The sequence below is a fragment of the Gouania willdenowi genome, chromosome 22 (assembly GCF_900634775.1).
Source record: "Gouania willdenowi chromosome 22, fGouWil2.1, whole genome shotgun sequence".
In the NCBI taxonomy this organism is placed as follows: domain Eukaryota; kingdom Metazoa; phylum Chordata; class Actinopteri; order Blenniiformes; family Gobiesocidae; genus Gouania; species Gouania willdenowi.
The window spans coordinates 20,788,951-20,804,803 of NC_041065.1; the positions used below are offsets into that span (position 1 = coordinate 20,788,951).

A 15,853-nucleotide genomic window follows, 5' to 3' on the forward strand; every position below is an offset into this window, starting at 1 on the left:
ATCATTGCCTGAGAGGCAAAATGCATGGCCGTAAAATATCCTAAACTTAAAAATACAAGAATTAGCAAGAACAAAAAAAAAAAGGATTCCAGTACATAAGAATAGGAGTTTATATAATATCTAACCACAAGTGGACAAAGAAGTGTTAATAATAAATAAACAAATTAAAAATAAAATAAAAAAACAAGCAAGAAAATGACAAAAATATAATATCGGTAAAAAATAGAGTTCTGAGTTTTTAAACCACAGAAAAAAAATGTAATTCAATTCATGATGAAAAACAATGTTAAGTTTTTTGTTTTTTTTAATATAGGTTAACCATTATAAGTAAAACGTTCGCTTTTATTTAAAAAAATAAAAATAAAAAATTGGATAGAAATCTTTTAAACGCTATAAAAGTTGCAATATATCGAAAACGACAAACGTTTGAATGTTCGGTCGTGTTACGTCACAGGAAGTGCTCAGAACGTTCATAAAAGCCGCTGCTGGGACTTTTGTCTCATTACGAACATAACAGCAGAAGCTTCAGCTCAGTGGAAAGCGCAACAGAACAAACGCCGACAGAACCACTCTTTGATTTATTATTCTGAATGTTTTTCTGATTTGTATTTAGATAGAATTGTCTTGTGGTATATTTTAGGTGACTTTTCGACACATTTGCTTGTTTTCCGTCGACGTTTTCCCATCGAGGTCCTCAAGCTACAGACTGCCTGGTAAGTTTTATTTTACTATTAGTTGTATTGAGTTGTTGGTAATATATTAAAATATTTTTAAATTTATACAATAAATGTTTTTACGGGCTAACTATCGAAGCAATGTAGGGCGTATCGTGTTTTCTATCGAAGCGTTGTTTGATCAATGCTAGCTAGTAGCTTAGCCACGGTCTGCGTGCGTCATGGAAATTTCCAGTAAACTCTGGTTTACAGTATGTAACGTGCGGCTGCTCGCCAGGGGGCAGCACTGAGAAAACGGGTTATGCAACAAAGCAAATAACAATGTTATAAACGTTTATTATTCATTTACACGCGGTTTTTTTTCCAAACAAAGCCACTGTGGCTTATTTAGTTTATTGATTGCTGTTAAAATGTAATAAGCTTGTTTATCGCTTTTAACACCGAGTTGATTTAATCTGGCCTCAGCACACATTTTTAAGATGACCAATTTCATTTATTGTGGATTTAAATTTTCAATATATGTATTAAAAGCATTCTTAACACACATTTGAGCAGTGACAGAATATGGCCAGAACCCGTTGTGTTAAATAGAAATTAAGTTCAAACCTTAGACAAAGTTTTACAGCTCAAGTGAATGTTCTTTACTGGTCTGTCAGTACATGTAATCCCTATTTCTTTTTCATTTTCAGATTTTGGCTTAATCTGAACAATGGCCAAAGAAGCTCAGCTGCATGTGGACATGGCCCATACTCGTCAAAATGAAGGAATCAATGTGATTTTTGACCACAACACCCCTGCCTCTGCCCGCTCTCGCTCCAGAAGCATTGTCAGTTCATCTTACTCAAGTGCTGACAAAAAACGAGTGCGTAAGCAAAGACATTATAGGTCCTCTTCGTCTTCAAGCAGCTCCTCTTGTTCTCGTCCCAGGTCCCGCTCGTATCCTCGCTGCAGGAGACGATCCTCACGCTGCAGATGTGCTGACCACCACAGATATGGCCGCAGTTATTATCGCAGATCCCCATCACGCTACCACTCTCGCTCCTCTAGCCGTTCCCCCTCATCTGATAGGTCATCCTATCGTAGACACCACAGGTCTCACCGCAGATCCACCTCCAGGTCCCAGTCTAGATCTCTCACTCAATGGCGTAGGTACAGGAGATCTGGAAACCAATACAGACATAAAGATTATTCATCGAGATCCCATAGGAGCAGGTCGAGATCCAGGTCTGCTGGGCGTTCCACCAGTCTAACTGTGCAAGGTTAGTTAATATCTATTGTATGGAAAAATATTTAAATCTGGAAATGTGAAGGATAAGGACAATGATTTGTTTTTCTTAATTTTAATCCAGATGAACACATCAGGGTGTTGAATTTGGAACTTCGAGAGAGTGTGAAACCAATTCTGTCCGAGTCCAACGAGTCTTCACCAGAGCCATATACATGGGTGAGGGTGACGCCGAGTCCAGAAAAAGAAGCACTACAGGTGAGCGAGAAAACGTCATTGTTGTGAAAGGAAGTGTATATACACTGCTTTACAACTTAATTCAGAGTAATCACATTACTTATTATGCTAAAGCCTCGATGCTAAGACTAAAGAATCATTCGAACAAATGTGGAATCTCCTCGCACTCGTAATCCATCTTTGCTATTTATTCTTTGATTTGGCCTTTCATCCTAGTTTTTAACATAATTTAATTGACAACTTGAATTATGTGCTCATCATTGTGTTGAATCTGCTTGTTTTGTGTTGATCTTTGGACCTGTGAGGGAACGCACATACTGTCTGTATTTGTTCCTGTCTTCATAGATAACATGACAGTGGTCTCCTTTCTTCGACACCTGGGAATAAAGGGCTGTCATGTGACTTGGTGACGACAATATGTGTTTGCGTGAAAGGTTAAGAGCGCTATCTTGTAATGTTCACAATGTGACATTTACCATATATTGAGTCAAGACATCATTCAGACATGAACAAGTTCCATTAAGATGCTAATAACAAACACACACATACCTATTGATAATCAATAATTCTTTGAATAACTAACATTCACATGGTTAAGAAGTAGGATTTTGACCTCTGGAATGTATTCATGCTTTGCAGTTGAAATGGGTCGTTGTTATTTAGCAGACTCTTCCACTCGCTGATGGAGCACAGGCGTGTGGGCTGCATTATAGTGACTTTTCCTGACAAGAGATCAAAAAAGATGAAGAACTCCTCTGCGTATGCCAAAGATAAGTTGGTACACAAAGCGTGTGCTAAGGTCTGGGAAACCTGCGTTATTTTGAAAATGTACATGGAAGACATCCTGTTTTCTTTTTATTTATTTTTTTTTGGTTGGGATTTTCTTGAAAACTTTTAAGTGGTTGGGAGGGAACGCATGTCATTTCTAGAGCAGTAATATTTTAGCCTCTCCTTATAGTTTGGGGAAAAGTGAGGTCTCACTCTAACATTAGATTCTCACTGGAGGCTAATTATTGTGGTGTTTTGTCTTCGCAGAGCAACGTCGAAGAGTCGGATGATGATTCTTGTCTTAAATTGTCTCCCAAAAGAGGGATAATTTCTTTCAGCATTAATGTAAGTGGAAAATAACTCATTCTCAAATAATGTTTCTGAACTTAAAATGATTCTCCTCTTAATGTCAAAATGTTTTTTCAGAATTCTGTGGCCAAACCAACACTGACCGCACCAACCGGTGCTAAGGTAACTTCTCGCGTGGACACCTATGAAGCCAGGAAGCCCTATGGTCACTGGATTCCAGTTAAATCAGGCCGCAAACGCACTTCAGCCAAGCGCTAGTGCTGCTTGTGTACATGGACTGTTTGTTTTGTACACAAGAGTGATTTAAGTGGAAGAGTTGAACATTTTTCTGAGGTGGGAACATTTCTTTCCTTTACTTTGTATTGTGTGCGCATAAGTTTAATAAATAAATTTTACCTGAAAGCTGACTGTTGTTTATTTGCATTGTTGGTTTGTTATTCAGACATGATGTAATGTTGTTAAAGTAAGTTTTAACTCAGAACGCAAGAGTAAAATGAGTTACTGATACTTATGGTAAATCCATACCAGTGTACATTTTTATTTAGTTTAGTCAATCTTTAACTAAAATGCAGCTTAATTTGTTTTTTTTTTTTAAATTTGTTTTTTTATCAGGTTTTTTTCTGTACATTTAGTTTGAGTTAAGAAATCTGTTGCGCACAGTCGACTAGAATTTAATGCATTTTTAAAGATTCAATTACCATTTATCAACCTGATAAGGGATGGTATTAAGGCTGGTCCCGCCTTCAAGACAAAAGTAGTTTTGATTGGACACCTTCCCAAAAAATGTGGTCATGATTGTATTTTGTCCAAAGTGAACATTATAATTTAATTAGTCGACAAAAATAACCATGTTGTCGCTATGACAAAACATTTGTTACATACATGGGATTGTAGTAACCAGAAAAATGGATGAGAATCAAGGATTTGAAGCCCCAGTGCACCATTAACCTTATGTAAACCTTTATTTTTATTGGAAAATTAGGTCAATGAGTGAATAAATCCTTAATGATGGAACTAAAATGTGATTTTATTTTTTATTTTTTATTTTTTTAAGAATAAATCAAAACAAATGTGAGGAAAGGCCATTCAGGAAGTGAAATCAGCAAATCTATGTGAGTTTGGTTTATATACAGCATTTAATGTAATGTTCACATGCGAAGCCACAGACATGAATAGTATAACTATGATGAAAGCTGCCAACATCTTCACTAAAGACTTTTTTCAGAAAATTTGATCTGCCATGTTTCGACTGCCAACTGTCAGTCTTCCTCAGAGGCATCAAGTAATTGCTTTGATGTGTCCTTATGGGTTTGTTCTAGGCGTGGCCAATCTAACAATATGTTAACCTTAACATATTAAGATCACCTAAGGGTTCAGCTAATTGTCAAAAAACATTGCAGGGTCTTACACATTAGATTCATACACATTCATGTTCGTCTTTCACATAATTACATTTATTTACCAAACTTGTTATAAATGTTAAAGCATAAATCTTATTTTATCCTCATAACTCTTTGGTTAAATATGAATAGTACACTTACTGGACTGGAATTAGTGTCATGAACTTTAAGGCTACATAACTGTATAAAAAGGGCATTGGTATGTATTTTAAACTGCCTTTTAACAGGTGTGAGTGACTCATTTGTTACAGTAAAATGGTCCTTGCTTGGCCTACATCAGATCAAGCTTTTAACAGTTTAACACCACTGCTAAAGTAGAATTATTGTTAGAGTGAAATTTTCCCAAATATCTGAAGTTCTCTGGTGAACCACAGGATGGCAGCATCTCCATTCAACATTGCACAAAGTGACTTAATAGTACTATTTAATATTTGTTTGGTCATTTATGTAATACGTAGAAATAAAACAGTGGCTAATTTAAACACATTTAATTTATATGCTATCAGTGATAATTTATCACATTTAAGCATTTGTGATATGTTGAGGTTTGATTTATTCACAAAACTGTTCTCAGGAAAATTTACTTTGATCTCTTGACATGTTTCAACTGTCAATCTTCAAAAGGCTTCTGCTGATTGTTTTGATGTTTGCTTGACTTAAGTTCTGCATAATAATTCCAGCAAGTTGTTTTTTTCTTCTTTTTTTATATTGTAAAGACTGAAAAAGACTGTTGGCAGTTGTCATTCTAAACATGTCAGGAGATCAAAGTAAATTACATTTCCAGAAAAAACAGTTGTCTGAAAAAATGAAACCATAAACACATTATTTAAAAAAAAAGAAAGAACTTGCTTGGATTGAGCATGTGTGGATTATTTTAATGCATTCAGCTATTATTAAGCTGAATGGTGCTTCAGACTTCAGATTTATTATGTACCTCCATGTAATTAATTCTGGGCTAATATCTATTTTTGTGCTGTACTAAAAAGTCAAACCTTTATGGTGAATGTATTCTTGCCAGACTGCATGTCTCCTGATGTAAAATCAACTATAATTCTGATTCATTACCTTGATGGAGATCTCACATGAACAAATCTCCACAAAGCAGGTATTTTCCTAATTATTATCCACATTAGCTGCTCCTAATGCACACACACACACACACAGAGCAAGTCTTCATGTTTACTAAGATCCAAATCAAAGGTTTACACGGAAGGCTTTAACCGGTAGTTGGCTGGACAAGAATCAAAGATGTCAAACTATCTTTATGCAGTGTTATTTTCTACAGGTCTGTGCCAACATCCTCAGGCCCATCAGATAAGAATAGAAAAAACATCACACAATCACTAACCTGAGGTGCTGGTCCAAGCCAAGACCTCCCAAACCCTCAGCCAACATAAACATCACATTGTCTGCACTTTAAACCATGTTTCTCAAATGGGGGTACGCGATGGCAGTGGAAAATGAACAAACGAAAGCATTAAAAACATGGGGTTTATAATAATGATGGAAATGATCTTGATTATAACATTAATTAAAAATACAAGGAATGTGGCAGGAGTTGACTGTAAATGATACAAAACTATAGAAATAATTAGTGATGCACCAAAAATAGCCCAAAAGGGTATTTTTTGGTTCTTGGCCAAAACACTTTATTTCACAGAAAACAACCAACTGGAACAGGATATTTCAAACACCGCGGTCAGCCTGGATGATTGTCATAGGGACAGACAGAACTAAGGTGCATTAGGAATTGAGTGTTTACAAGTTTCAAGAGGATTTGTCTTTTATTCTGAATGAAAGCTCCCATGTAAACCATCCATGAAAAAGCTTCTAAACCTCCCATTTTGCTATAACTAAACATACTTCCTACGGGCACTGCACTATTTAATATTAATAGATACAATTGCAATGCTTTGGTTTTAGTGAGGTTAGTACACGCATAGACGCCATAAATGCAATGGTACTAATTTATTTCAGTGCATACCTAGAAATAATTCTATTTAAGAGGCACTAAATACGATCCCTCCACTTATTTACAAAATAAAATTCTTTAAAATGAGTGTTTTCACTCATTCATTCCACCATGCACAGTTTGTAGTTGGTTTTTTTTATAGAATTCTAAGCAAAATGTTGTAGGACAAAGGAGGTACTCGAGTCAAAAAAGTTTGACAACTATTAAACCTCTGAGTCTGGACGCTGGAAAAGATCTAGAAATCCACGTCGTGCTCCTCTCTGGCCTCTAGGGGGCACACTGAGACCCCCACACACAGCGTATTAAAGAACTTTCATGGGAACCTGTTTGCATGTCTGCTCCAGTCACAAGGCCTTCCTAGCAGTTTCTCAGCCTGGGGCCAGTCAGTGCTGAGATGAAGACGATAGATAAACGAATAAATTGAATCAGTGAAATGTTGGCGCTTATCGCTGCGTGCACACTAAACACATTCTTTCAGCTGATATCTCCTGCTCAAACACGCCAACAGGCTTCTCATGCTCGTTAATTAGCCGTTTGTCCTTATGCTTAAAAAGGACGCCGTCATGAGACCACACGCATCCAAGGCCACAGGAAAAACCCAACAAGTGTGCAAGATGAGCATAGAATTGGAAGTGGTTTATTAAAAAAAAAAAAATGAAGATTAAGTTCTTTTTAAAGATGCAGCAAAAAGAAAAGAAAACGGTTTAAAAGATGGTGAACTGAGACACAAATCTACACAGCATATGAACGTGTTGGACACTACACAGCTGTGCCTCTCTCCAGGTTCTGTTTGATCTCCGCTGTGTATTTGCCATAGAAACGCTCCGCCTTCTGGTTGAACTTGGCGTTCCTCTCGTTGATGTAGTCGATGTCGGCGTCGTCGTTGTAGGCCCTTCTCCGGCTGTACTTGGACCGCTTCTCGATTCTGACCGTAGCAAAGAGAAGCAGTTTAGTGAGCATTTCGTCAACCAGTATGGCAACCAGTATGGCCACCTTCCACACTAATTGACCACAGGGAATAATTCAGCATGAATGGTGGCAATGGAAAATCTAACACACACTGAGGAAAATATAGTCAATTTGTGAGTCCTGCGTCTTCAAGGCATTGCATCATCCTTTGGCTACTGAGTCCCTGCCTAATGCCACACAGTTGCATTTTCAAGCACAAACACGAGCATCAGGCTCTGAAACACTTAAGGTTAATGAAAAAAAGTGAATAAATAAAAGGACCATGTCTGAATAAACAAAACCTCAACTTAACAAGTGGATTTATTATTATATTTATATTCACAATTATGTTATCTATAGGGATCGGAGGTGGAACCTGGAATGTGAGAGGAATGAACTGATATGTTTGAGTGAGAGTGAAGGAGACAAAAGCAGTTAAAGATGGATGTCTTTAAATTTCCTAAAAAAAAAATATCGACGAGCAAAACAAGCGTCAAAGAGGAGAAAAAAGCTGTTATCATAATTAAGCAGATTAAACTAGAACTAAATATCACTTGGTTTCTTTTCTAAATTAAAAAACAAAAGTCTGTGCATCTTAGGAGCATTAGCTAATACAACCACTTTTCTTTCCATTATTAGGATTTAAATGTTTTTAGGCATTTCTTGTTTGTATATGCGTATTTATGGTGTCTATTACGTTTGTATTTTACTTGTAAACCTTTAACACAAATGCCTAAACAGACACAGGGATCGCAAATTAGCCTCGGCAACAAACCCAGATGCCTAACATCTGTTTCATATGAAATAAATACTGTTTAATGTGTTTGTCCCTGTTCAATAAACATCTAAATTAAATGAATAAATAAAAGCGCCTCCGTGCAGAAATATGAAGTTGAAAAATACAACTGCTGAAATAAAAAAAAAAAAAAAAAATCAGTGTCAGGTTCAGAAGTCAGGATTAACTAAACCATAAGGCAATTTTAAAAAAAAAAATGTGTAAAAAAAAAAAAAAATACAAATAAAATATTTTGTTTTGCTCCATCAGTTAACATTGAAACAACTTTGCTTAACGGAAAATGAAGTGCTTCATGTCAAGCGTGATAGTACAAAACAAATCCCCTTTCAAAGTAAAAGCACCATTTTTGCCCAGGAAAAATATATGAATCATTGAAAACTAGTTAATGTTGTACAAGATTCAAAAACATGCTTTTAGATATTTTTAGGATGTGTTATTTTTAACTTCTTGAGGAAAACTGCAACATTAAATGAACAAAAATTATATAAACATGTGACCTCAAATAACTCAATCTGCACCAATTTAAAGCTGTTTCATGTGCACTGAGACTTACTGCTTCTCTACATCCTCCACCATGCGGTCAATGCCTTCTTTTGTGGGGACGTGGGTGCCATGGATCAGAGTGTTGGACGTGGGGTAGAAGTCCTCACCGCTGTGAAACGCCCAGCAAACAATTAGAAATAGATAACAACAAATGATCAGCATTCTACCATCCTTTAAATCCACTCTCTATTCCCTCACTGTGATGATGGTGATCATGGCTGCGGGGCTAATGGTGACGGCGCATCCTTTACGGTTCAGCATGTTCAGACACTGAATTAGTCTTTGGGGCTGCCATGTGTTTACGTTTGAAACCTTCCCAACTATTTTTGGTCTGTGCATTGACTGGACCTGAGGGCATGTTGGGGGGTACATGACTTTACTTATAAAAAAATGCTTTGTGCACATGTGATCTGGGAGTTCTTGGCTCATAATGCCCAGTTATTAGTCACAATTCACTTTACTTGACTGGGAATTTCACAGTTACGGTGTGAAAAGCAGAGCCGTCTAAATGCAGAGGGAGAATGATTCACTAAACTTTAGCAAAACCAAAATGTTGTTTTTAAATGATGCAAAACAGGGGAAAAAAACAGGAATTCTTGAATAAATGTTACCTCTCTTCTCTCTGCTTATCGTAGGCCTCCATGTTTGGTTTGATTTGCTTGGTGAGTCTCTGGTACTGTCGTAACTGGGCCTCAGCATAACCTGTAGTTCAACGAGAGAGTAAAACAGTCTCAGTCAAAAAATAATCACTAAACAATTCACAAAACTCCTCCTCTCCTCACTTTTTAAAAAAAAGAAAAATTTTTGTTGTGTTTTTAGAAGAAAGAAAAAGGAAAATGGATGTTTTTCATAGCGTGCAATTTGACAGAGGTCCATCAGACTTATTCAATTTGTCTTTTTATTAGTTTTCACAGAAAACCACGAAACTAAATTAAGATTAAGATATTGATTTCTCCATCCCATGTTTTACAAATATAATAAAGTATTTCATGTTTTAGTTTGGAGAACAAAGTCATTTCTGTTTAGGCCACAACTCTAAAATATCCTCCAACCACTTTCCACAATGACACAGGCTTGTCAAAGTTTGAAAGAAGGCTTCGTAGGGCTGCTCGATTATAGAAAAAAAATGAATTACCATTATTTTAGTCATAATTGAAATCACGATTATTTGCAAACCAAAAAGTTATTTATTTTTGGTACAAAACAATGTAAAATATATTCTTTAAACATAAATAAAAACCTTCACTAAAATTAAGTATGTTCACTTTTCAAAAAGCAAAACACTTCCTGCACGTGATGCTCTAGGTCTTCATCATCAAACATTAACCTTAGCAGGGCCCTATAAAATTCACGTTAACGAAATCGTGGACAGAATCACAGAATCGACCAATGAAAACTGTTGAACGGGGAAAAGGACAGGATGTGGATGAAACGTTGTCACCGTGAGGCAAGGAACGTTTTTTTTTTAATGGGGAAATGTTTTTGGGAACTGCTCATTAGGTGCACCGCCAGTCCTGGCTGCTTCAAACATTGCCTAAACCGCACTAAACACTGTCTAAACTGCAAAAAAAACTATGCAACTCATCATTCACTAAAATACGGAGCCACCAGTGCCCGCTTAACTTTAATGTGTCTGTGAAACTCCACCTGTTTCTCATGAAGCGCTGAGCGGCGTTCCGTGAAAACATGATCAGTTTCACCTGCTCAGAGAGTTTGAAAAACACAGGTTGTTCTGGATGAGACCATTGATGTCAGGGATCATAGAGTCTGAAACAACGTAGGTAAATGATGACCTCTAATACTGGCCCCTAGTGGTGAAATAACGGCTGCATCCTTGCCTCCATTTATTTTTGTTTAATCATTACAGTCTGGCTTGATGCCATCAGGATCATTTTCATTAGGTTAATTTAAATTAAGCTGATCACAATTTTATAAATAAACCTGCTCAGATTCAGTCAACCATTGATCCCTGAGGGTAAATTAGGTGACATTAATGCTGTTCTGATACATATTTAGGAGACATATAAATAATTAAAAACCAGTCAGAATACTCCATGTCAGTACAACTTATCTTATCTTCTAATTGTACTTTACTCATTATTGTATTTGACAATTGAAAATTGGCAAATACATTGTTCTTGTAGAGTTCTTATTAATATTTTTTTTCTTCCACAACTCCTACTAGGCTATTAATGCAGCACTAATGACATGTATGTCATCTCATAGGGGCAATGTCAAGGATGTGCAGTCGACCTTTTTTGGAGCCAAAAAGTCAAGACCAAGGTCACATCAAGTGCCAAACTAAATTGTGGAAATTTGTTTTATTTAGCAAATACAACCTGTATATTTGACAAAACCCCAAAAACATTTCCCTCAAAGTAACAATTTTTTTCTCGATTGTTATTTTTGTAATCGTTGAGTGTAATAATTCAAAATCATAACCAAATTTCGATTAATTGCACAGTCTTAGGGCTTCGTATATAAATCACCAACCTGCAAAGCCGGTGTCTGGATTCTTCTTCTTCTTCTTCCTCTGCCATCGTTCGGCGTCACTAGCAGTGACTTCCAGCAGCTTCACTCGGTCATAATCTTCCCCTCGGGCAGCACATTCCTGAGGGCCACATAGAGATCTTTATTAGCCACACAGCCGAGGAAAAAAGGGACAAAGCTGCACTGAAACATCACAACCTGTTTTATTATGAAGTGTGACTCTAAAACACAGTCATAAAACGCTTTTTAGGCATGTATAGAGTACAGGAACAAAATGCTCTGATATCTTAGAAACATGAATAAGACGTGATGCATTTGAAGATAATCATTCATCCATATATGAACTAGGATGAATTAAGGATGCTCTGTAGAGTGAAGATAATGACAGTTCTTATGTGTGAGTGCATTTAGTGACCGTTTCTGTTTATTTGCTGAGCGAAACAAGGTGAATTTGGATCAAGAGCCATGGTTTGAGTAAATACTTAAACTCAGACCTTTTTCTTTTCATTTTCTTCAAGCTCCCACTGGAGTCGAGCTTTCTTTGCCTCCCAGTTCGACGGCAGTTTCAGTTTTTTGTCCTCCTCCGCGACCTCCTGGTGATTCAGTCTATGAGCTTCATTCTACAAAGGCAAAAACACAAAAGATGACACGAGAGCAGTTGGATAAAAATTAGCCCGTTTTCCAAGTGTCTAGTGCAGACGTGCAACTGGCGGCCCCCAAAGTAAACACAAAATGACAGTAAAATACACAAAAAAAACCCCAGACTAAAATAATCAAAACCACTCCAAAAAATACCACACAAGATGACGACAAAAATAGAAAGAAACCTATAAAACAACAAAAATACAAAAAATAAAAACTGTGTTGAAAAACCATTAAGAGAAATCGTTGTTGGACAGGCAATTTTCGAGTACCGCTGCAACCACATCACTGTTTTGTAGTAAAAAAATAAAATAATGTTCCCATTTATTTTGAAATGTGAGACAAATCATAATCATACAATCATACTTATGTTAAAATTTAAGACTTTTTAAACATTGATTTAAGACATTTTAATGACAATTAAGGCCTTACATTTCTGTATCTTTTTTGACCTAGAGACTGTAACATCTGTTCTCCCTACTTCGGTGTGTTTAAAGAAAAGGTACATAAATGACAACACAAGTGCACAGTTTATGGAAGCCATAGCGATGACACCAACATTGAGTGGTGAGACAGTTGATGATCTTTTGGATGAGTTTAATACAAAAGTCTGTAATGTCATAGATGTGGTGGCTCCAATCAAAACTAAGAGAAAACCAAACACACAGAAAACACCTTGGAGGAGGACTGAGATAATGCAGAATTTAAAATCTGACTGTAGAAGAGCTGAGCGTAAATGGAGAACAACAGAACTCCAAATTCATCTAGAACTATACAAAATAAGTCTGTGAAAATTCAATGATGGCTTGTTCAAAGCAAGACAGCAATATTTTTCTGAAATTATTGCCAAAAATGTCAACAACTCTCGCACGTTGTTTTCTGTAATTGAAAATCTCACAACCCCCCCAGATCAGATAGCCCCTGAATTACTGTCAGCTTGAAAATGCAATGAATTTGCTGTATATTTCAATGAAAAAATACAATCAATAAGGTCAAACATCAGAACAAACCAGCAAAATAACAAAAAGCTTGAACAGCTTCAACCACTGAGGGATGAGTCAACTACAATGTTAGAGTTTATTACAGTGAACCCAAAAACAATAGAGGAAACTGTTCAGCAGCTGAATCCATCAATGTGTTGCCTTGACACAATACCCTCAAACTTGTTTAAAACTGTTGTAAAGTCAATTATCACTAATTTGTGTCAGATAATTAACTGCTCATTCCAATCAGGCACCGTACCAAAATCCCTGTAAGTAGCTACTGTGAAACCTCTGTTAAAAGGCTAACTATAGATCAATCAGCAACCTTCCATTCATGGTCAAGATCATTGAGAAGGTGGTCTTCAACCAACTGAGTCAATTCTTAACATTCAACAAAATATTTGATAAATTTCCGTCAGGTTTTCGTTCTCATCACAGCACTGAAACTGCTCTTATCAAAGTGATCAATGACATAAGGTTGAACACTGATTCCGGAAAAGTATCTGTTCTCATTCTATTGGATCTCAGTGCTGCATTTGACACTGTAGATCATACAATTTTGTTGCACAGATTGCAAACATGGGTTGGACTAAATGGAAAAGTAATGCAATGGTTTAAGTCGTACTTGGACGAGCGAAGTTATTTTGTAAGCATTGGAAACTTTGAATCTGACAGATTACCAATGTTCTGTGGGGTTCCTCAGGGCTCTGTTCTTGGACCCCTTCTGTTTAGCCTTTATATGCTTCCTTTAGGACAAATTTTACAGAACTGTAAAGTTGATTATCAGAGCTACGCAGATGACACAACTATATCTATCACTGAACCCAGATGACTATGGTCCCATTGAGGTGTTTTGTGACTGCTTAGAAAAAGTAAACTGCTGGATGAGTGAAAACTTCCTTCAACTAAACCATGACAAGATGGAGGTGATTGTCTTTGGTAACAAGGAAAAGAGGACTGCTGTCAGCAATTATCTTGAGTCTCGATCTTTAAAAGCTAAAGGCCAAGTCAAAAACCTTGGTGTTCTGATTGACTCAGATCTTACATTCAGCAGTCAGATCAAATCTATCACAAAAACAGCCTTCTACCACCTAAAGAACATCTCCAGAGTGAAAGGTTTAATGACTCAGAAAGATCAGGAGAAACTGGTCCATGCTTTTATCTCCAGCAGACTGGACTATTGTAATGGTCTTCTGACAGGAATCCTCCATAAAAGCATCAAACAGCTACAGCTGGTTCAGAACGCTGCAGCTCGGGTCTTAACCGGAACAAAGAGGTTAGAGCACATTACTCCAGTTTTAAAGTCTTTACACTGGCTCCCAGTCAGCTTCAGAATAGACTTTAAAGTTCTGCTGCTGGTGTATAAATTTGTGAATGGGTTTGGTCCAGAATACGTCAGTGACATGTTAGTCAGGTATGAACCCAGCAGGTCTCTCAGATCTATGGACAGATAGTGGAGACCAGAGCTCACAGTAAACATGGTGATGCTGCTTTTAGTTGTTATGCTGCAAAGAAGTGGAACAAAACTGCCAGCAGAGCTGAAGTCAGCATCTAATGTGAACATTTTTAAATCAAAGTTAAAGGCACTTTTTAAATGTTCTTATTGATTTTAGACAATTGAATGTTTTATCATGTAAAGCACATTGAGTTGCCTTGTGTATGGAATGCGCTATATAATTAAAATTTGCCTTGCCTTATTTTTAGATTCATCAATTTAATGCCTTTTAAGACTTTTTAAGGATCTGCAGAAACTCTGCTGGATATATTCATGTTTATTCTCTGCCTTTGGGAGCTGGGGTGATTGAGACTGGAAATGTATTACTTGGGATAACTCAGATCAGGGATTTTAAACTCATCGTAGCTCAGATGTTACATATGGCTGTATTTATTCCAGTGTGACAGATTGGAAAATCTTAGCTACTTTTTATTGAGTTAAAAAAAAAAATTCTATAGAAATGTCATATTGCCAGACAACAAAGATGCAAAGCAACATTTGTCAACGAAGCGTTTACCTTAATGATATACATCTCTATATCATGTGGCTGACAGAATGGCTTTTATTAGTATTATAATTATAAAAACAAGTGTTATTTTCAGTATTGTGCGCATTGCTTATTCCTCTTATTGCTGTACTGAAACTAAACCCTCCGTGAGATGAAAAAGGGGATGAATTAATTATCATAGAAGGACATTTCTTAGTGAGAGCAGTACAACAAAAAAGTGTAAATGTTATCTTATTGTAATTCACATTTACCCGTTTTAAGTGAAGCTCTTTGAACTTTCGAAGTCTTGCTTCTCTTTTCTGGGAGGCGAGTGTTTCAACCGGTTCCACATCAGTAACAGCAGATTCCTGCTAACGATACAAAAACAACAGTTGTTTTAGTGATTTAGAAAATGAAGTCGACGGGTCGGACGAGGCTAGCCTGTTAGCTAATGCTAACAGGCTAGCCTCGTCCGACTGCCGACGAGTGTAAACAGTGGTTTTAGCAAGCAGCTAAACAAAGAGCTATGAGTTCAACTGTTCAACTCATACAACCGAATACATTATGAAAAGGGCATTTATTTCACAAAAAACACCAGAGACAAACCTCACTAACGGACGCCATTACCGCTCTCCGACAAAAACAGGAAATGATGTAATTAATAGTCACGCGTCACGGTGTTACGTCACAAGGGAAAAGTTCTAAGAAATAAAAATATAGAAATAAAATGAAAAATAAAATGAAAAATAAATTGAAATATAATAATAATAATAATAATAATAATAATAATAATAATAATAATAATAATAATAATAATAATAATAATAATAATAATAATAATAATAATAATAATAATAAAAAAGGCGCTTTGCTATCTTTACTGG

General features: G+C 36.5%; 2 protein-coding genes across 3 annotated transcripts; one reads left to right on the top strand and one right to left on the bottom strand.

Annotated features, from left to right (window-relative positions):
- Positions 1-493: 493 nt before the first annotated feature.
- Positions 494-3,620, top strand: rsrp1 (arginine/serine-rich protein 1). Its single transcript, XM_028438937.1, has 5 exons — positions 494-713; positions 1,364-1,933; positions 2,024-2,157; positions 3,172-3,249; positions 3,331-3,620. Exons 2-5 carry the CDS (start codon positions 1,384-1,386, stop codon positions 3,469-3,471), a joined length of 903 nt encoding a protein of 300 aa, XP_028294738.1. The 5' UTR covers positions 494-713; positions 1,364-1,383; the 3' UTR covers positions 3,472-3,620.
- Positions 3,621-7,193: 3,573 nt separating this feature from the next.
- Positions 7,194-15,635, bottom strand: syf2 (SYF2 pre-mRNA-splicing factor). Of its 2 annotated transcripts, none has more exons than XM_028437865.1 (7): positions 15,576-15,635; positions 15,242-15,337; positions 11,857-11,982; positions 11,366-11,483; positions 9,484-9,574; positions 8,883-8,981; positions 7,194-7,510 (listed from the first exon to the last, which is right to left on the bottom strand). In XM_028437865.1, exons 1-7 carry the CDS (start codon positions 15,591-15,593, stop codon positions 7,345-7,347), a joined length of 714 nt encoding a protein of 237 aa, XP_028293666.1. In that variant the 5' UTR covers positions 15,594-15,635; the 3' UTR covers positions 7,194-7,344. The 2 variants fall into 2 exon arrangements, with proteins under 2 accessions (XP_028293666.1, XP_028293665.1); XM_028437864.1 differs by having other exon boundaries at positions 15,242-15,340; positions 15,576-15,633.
- Between the last annotated feature and the right edge of the window lie 218 nt (positions 15,636-15,853).

What these genes read in the sequence shown, in the direction of transcription:
- rsrp1 (XM_028438937.1), top strand. Translation starts at nt 1,384, where the DNA reads ATGGCCAAAGAAGCTCAGCTGCATGTGGACATGGCCCATACTCGTCAA. An exon ending in CACCAGTCTAACTGTGCAAG is followed by an intron (nt 1,934 to 2,023) that starts GTTAGTTAATAT and finishes ATTTTAATCCAG; the next exon opens with ATGAACACATCAGGGTGTTG. An exon ending in TAATTTCTTTCAGCATTAAT is followed by an intron (nt 3,250 to 3,330) that starts GTAAGTGGAAAA and finishes ATGTTTTTTCAG; the next exon opens with AATTCTGTGGCCAAACCAAC.
- syf2 (XM_028437864.1), bottom strand. An exon ending in TCCAGACACCGGCTTTGCAG is followed by an intron (nt 9,575 to 11,365) that starts GTTGGTGATTTA and finishes GTTGAACTACAG; the next exon opens with GTTATGCTGAGGCCCAGTTA. An exon ending in GATAAGCAGAGAGAAGAGAG is followed by an intron (nt 8,982 to 9,483) that starts GTAACATTTATT and finishes GGCGTTTCACAG; the next exon opens with CGGTGAGGACTTCTACCCCA.